The following is a 3,896-nucleotide window of genomic DNA, read 5'->3' on the forward strand; positions in this document are numbered from 1 at the left end:
CTGTGTGACTGTCATGCAGGACTGTCTGTGTAACTGTGAGGGAGCATTGACCTGCCACAACCCCTTTCTGGAAGCAAGCATCCAGTCCCCAGCTGGCTTTGGGGATTCCTAGGTCATAGCAGCCACAGCACACCTGTTGGGCCTGCCTCTCACCAGGCAGCTTTACCTGTCTGTCTTCGGCCCAGGATGTCATGAGGCCTGCTGTGTGTCAGGAGAAGTGTTGTTAGCTGGTTGGATGAAGGTCACCCAGAGCTCATAGGTGTGGAGGGGAGGGGCATCCTATAACTAAACAAATGGCCGCAGACTTGGCAATTCATCTTTCAGAAGAAGAGCCAGTGGTCAGGCTGTCAGCTGATCTCTTTGAGGTTGGGTGCATTTACCGAAAATGTGTGGCTTGAATTTCCTTCTTTGAATTTTGGAACAGCATGTTTTTCAAACCTTTCGTCCACCTTCTGGGCGTTGCTTATTAATCTTTTTGGTTAAAAGTCTTATCTTGATCATGTTTTCTTTCTAAGACAAAAGGCTCCCCGTGAAGTACCTGCTTGGGGAAGGGAGAGGTTGTGGTTGTTTCTTCTAGGTCACCCCAAAGAGAGGGATTCTGATATTGGTGGTGTTTCCAGGGGAGTATATTCTTTCTCTGTTTATTGTCCCCTAACCTTTTTTTTTTTTTTTTTTGAGACGGAGTCTCACTGTGTCGCCCAGCCTGGAGTGCAGTGGCGTGATCTCGGCTCCCTGCAACCTCTGCCTCCTGGGTTCAAGCGATCCTCCTGCCTCAGCCTCCTGAGTAGCTGGGAGTACAGGCGCTCACCACTGCACCTGGCTAACTTTTATATTTTTAGTAGAAACAGGGTTTCGCCATGTTGCCCACACTGGTCTCGAACTCCTGACCTCAAGTGACCTGCCTTCCTCGGCCTCCCACAGTGCTGGGATTACAGGTGTGAGCCACCATGCTCTGCCATATTGTCCTCTAACTTTCATGTGCATGAGAAGTAGCTGGAAAACTTGTTTAAAATGCAGATTTCCTGGCCTGGGGTGGGGCCTGGGGACCTGCATTTTAACCAGTACCCCAATGATTGTAATGCTAGGGGTCCTTGAGAAACACAGCAACTCTGATGGTGCCCAGAAATCGGCATTCCTTGCCCTCCCCTGCACCTTGGGCTTTGCATACCTGATTTAGGGTGTTTGTGCATGTGTAGTGCGTGCATGTGTGCACGTATTTGTGCCCATTTGCCAGACACTCCGTTGGTACTAAATCTGAAGCTAATGTGTGTCACATGACCACCACTTTAATCTTCCCCACAGCCCTCCAGGTGTATCATTATTGACCCCTTATTCCTGAAAAAGAAACTCAAGCTGAGACAGGTGAAGTGACCTGCCCTGAGCCCAATGCATTTACTAATAGTAGAACTGGGACCCAGTCCGGCCAGACGCCAGGGTCCAGGACCTGTTCATAACAACCGTGACCCACAGGTGGAAAGGTTGCCCCAGGCGCCTCTTCTTTTTGCGCTGCCTGTACCAGTAGGGCCATCTTTGTAGCCAAAAGTCGGGGGTGTGGGACCGTGCTCCGGGGGACCTGGTAATGCCATTTCTGCACTCTGACAAAAACTGAGTTTATGAATGACTTAGGTAATGTGCATTGAAACGTTTTTGTAATTATTTCCCTCTCTCTCCTCCCCTCCCCGCTCTTCTTTTTCTCTGCCCCCTAAAGACCCTCTTTCCCAGCTGCCCACTCCTCAGCACCCGAAGATTCGCCTGTACAACGCAGAGCAGGTCCTGAGTTGGGAGCCAGTGGCCCTGAGCAGTAGCACAAGGCCTGTTGTCTACCGAGTGCAGTTTAAATAGTAAGCCGGTATTTCTGTTGGATCCTTGCTGGGAGCTGTGGGGGCATCGTGGGGAACCCTAGGGCCACATACTAGTTCCTGCCTCTGTGCAGGGTTTGTTACCAAACCCATGGGAAACACATGTTTCTTGGAGCTTGTAAAATTTCTGAGGACAGAGGTTTCACAACCTCCCACTCATCTGAAGGCTTAAACTACCCTGGCGGTCAGGACTCTGCTGTCTAACCACACAGGTTCTTGCTTTGGTGGAAAGTTTATTCTTTTGCTGGTTTCGGGGAAAGGATTGTAAAAATAGGCTTCCGCCATGGAAGAGCAGGAGGCAGCTTTTAGTCTTCATCTTCGGGCTTAAAAACCAGATTGAGGCCGGGCGCGGTGGCTCACGCCTGTAATCCCAGCACTTTGGAAGGCCGAGGCGGGCAGATCACAAGGTCAGGAGATCGAGACCATGGTGAAAGCCCGTCTCTACTAAAAAAAAATACAAAAAATTAGCTGGGCGTGGTGGTGGCACCTGTAGTCCCAGCTACTCAAAGGCTGAGGCAGGAGAATGGCGTGAACCCGGGAGGCGGGGCTTGCAGTGAGCTGAGGTGGCGCCACTGCACTCCAGCCTGGGCAACAGAGCGAGATTCCACCTCAAAAAAAAAAAAAAAAAAAAATCAGATTGATTTAACCTTATAGACCAAATATGGCCTGATCAGAAATATGTTTTGTTAATTACAATGAATTCTCAGTTTCTCAAGTGGTTTTCCATTTTGTATCTTATCCTGGCTCCTTCATCTGTCTCTTGCCTCTTCAAGCTTTTGCAGAATTGGCCATCACTTGATTTGCAATATAAATACATATAGAAAGAGGGCAAAGTCCATGTCCTATGTTATTTTTTGCTTACATTGTTAAGTAGATTAATTGAAGAGTAAGGTGGAGTTTTTGGCTAAGCCATTTTGTACTATTCGGTAAACCAAATGTAAAGACATGATGATGTCCAGTGCTTGGGAGATGGGATTGGTTCATACGTGTTCACCTGATGCTGTTTGCAGTATCAATTAGCAAGCCCTTTCAGAGAGTAATTCTACCAGATATTTGAAGTCATGGAAATGTCCATAGTAGTTTTCCAGTGTGTGTGTGTGTCTGTTTGTTGTTGTTTTGAAACAGTTTCCCTCTATCGCCCAGACTGGAGTGCAGTGGCATGATCTCAGCTCACTGCAACTTCCACCTCCTGGGTTCCAGTGATTCTCATGCCTCCTGAGTAGCTGAGACTTCAGGCATGAGCTACCACGGCTGGCTAATATGTATATTTTTAGTAGAGATGGGGTTTTGCCATGTTGGCCAGGCTCATCTCAAATTCCTGGCCTCAAGTGATCTGCCCGCCTGGGCCTCCCAAAGTGCTGGGATTGCAGGTGTGAGCCACCGTGCCCAGCCTTCATAGTAGTTCTATCCTACACAGATAATTCAACCCCCCATCAAAAAAAAGAGAGACAAAAACTATAATCATGAAGAGATACATGGAAGTGTATATCCATATCCATCAGTAGGAAAGTGACAAATTGTAGCCTGCTAACTTACGCTTGAACACTAAACCACAGGCAGCCACTAGAAAGGATAATTAGATGTCATCTGTTAGAAATTACAACTCTATAAATTTTGTCATGTATTTGTATTTTTTATTTCTTATTTTTGTTACTTAAAAAAATTTTTTTATTTATACTGAAAAGTTGCAAGTGATGTGTATTTATTGTCAAGAATAGAAAGGGGCCGATCACGGTTTCTTACACCTGTAAAAGACTAGAAAAGTAGGTCAGACGCAGTGGCTCACGCCTGTAATCCCAACACTTTGGGAGGCCGAGACGGGCGGATCATGAGGTCAGGAGATCAAGACCATCCTGACTACCACGGTGAAACCCCATCTCTACTAAAAATACAAAAAATTAGCCGTGTGTGGTGGTGGGCGCCTGTAGTCCCAGCACTTTGGGAGGCCAAGGTGGGCGGATCATGAGGTCAGGAGATCAAGACCATCCTGACTACCATGGTGAAACCCCATCTCTACTAAAAATACAAAAAATTAGC

The 3,896-nt window shown here is 47.2% G+C and overlaps 1 protein-coding gene across 1 annotated transcript in view; it reads left to right on the plus strand.

The window, feature by feature from the left end:
- Positions 1 to 1,692: 1,692 nt before the first annotated feature.
- IFNGR2 (interferon gamma receptor 2 (interferon gamma transducer 1)) overlaps positions 1,693 to 3,896 on the plus strand; it is a gene marked incomplete at its 5' end in the record, with an annotated part of 25,859 nt that continues 23,655 nt past the window's right edge. Inside the window, one exon of the mRNA XM_011960157.1 lies at positions 1,693 to 1,841. Within this exon, the coding sequence (XP_011815547.1) occupies positions 1,693 to 1,841 (149 nt within the window). The remainder of the gene's footprint in view (positions 1,842 to 3,896) is intronic.

This window comes from Colobus angolensis, unplaced genomic scaffold, assembly GCF_000951035.1.
Source record: "Colobus angolensis palliatus isolate OR3802 unplaced genomic scaffold, Cang.pa_1.0 Scaffold506, whole genome shotgun sequence".
Classification (NCBI taxonomy): Eukaryota; Metazoa; Chordata; class Mammalia; order Primates; family Cercopithecidae; genus Colobus; species Colobus angolensis.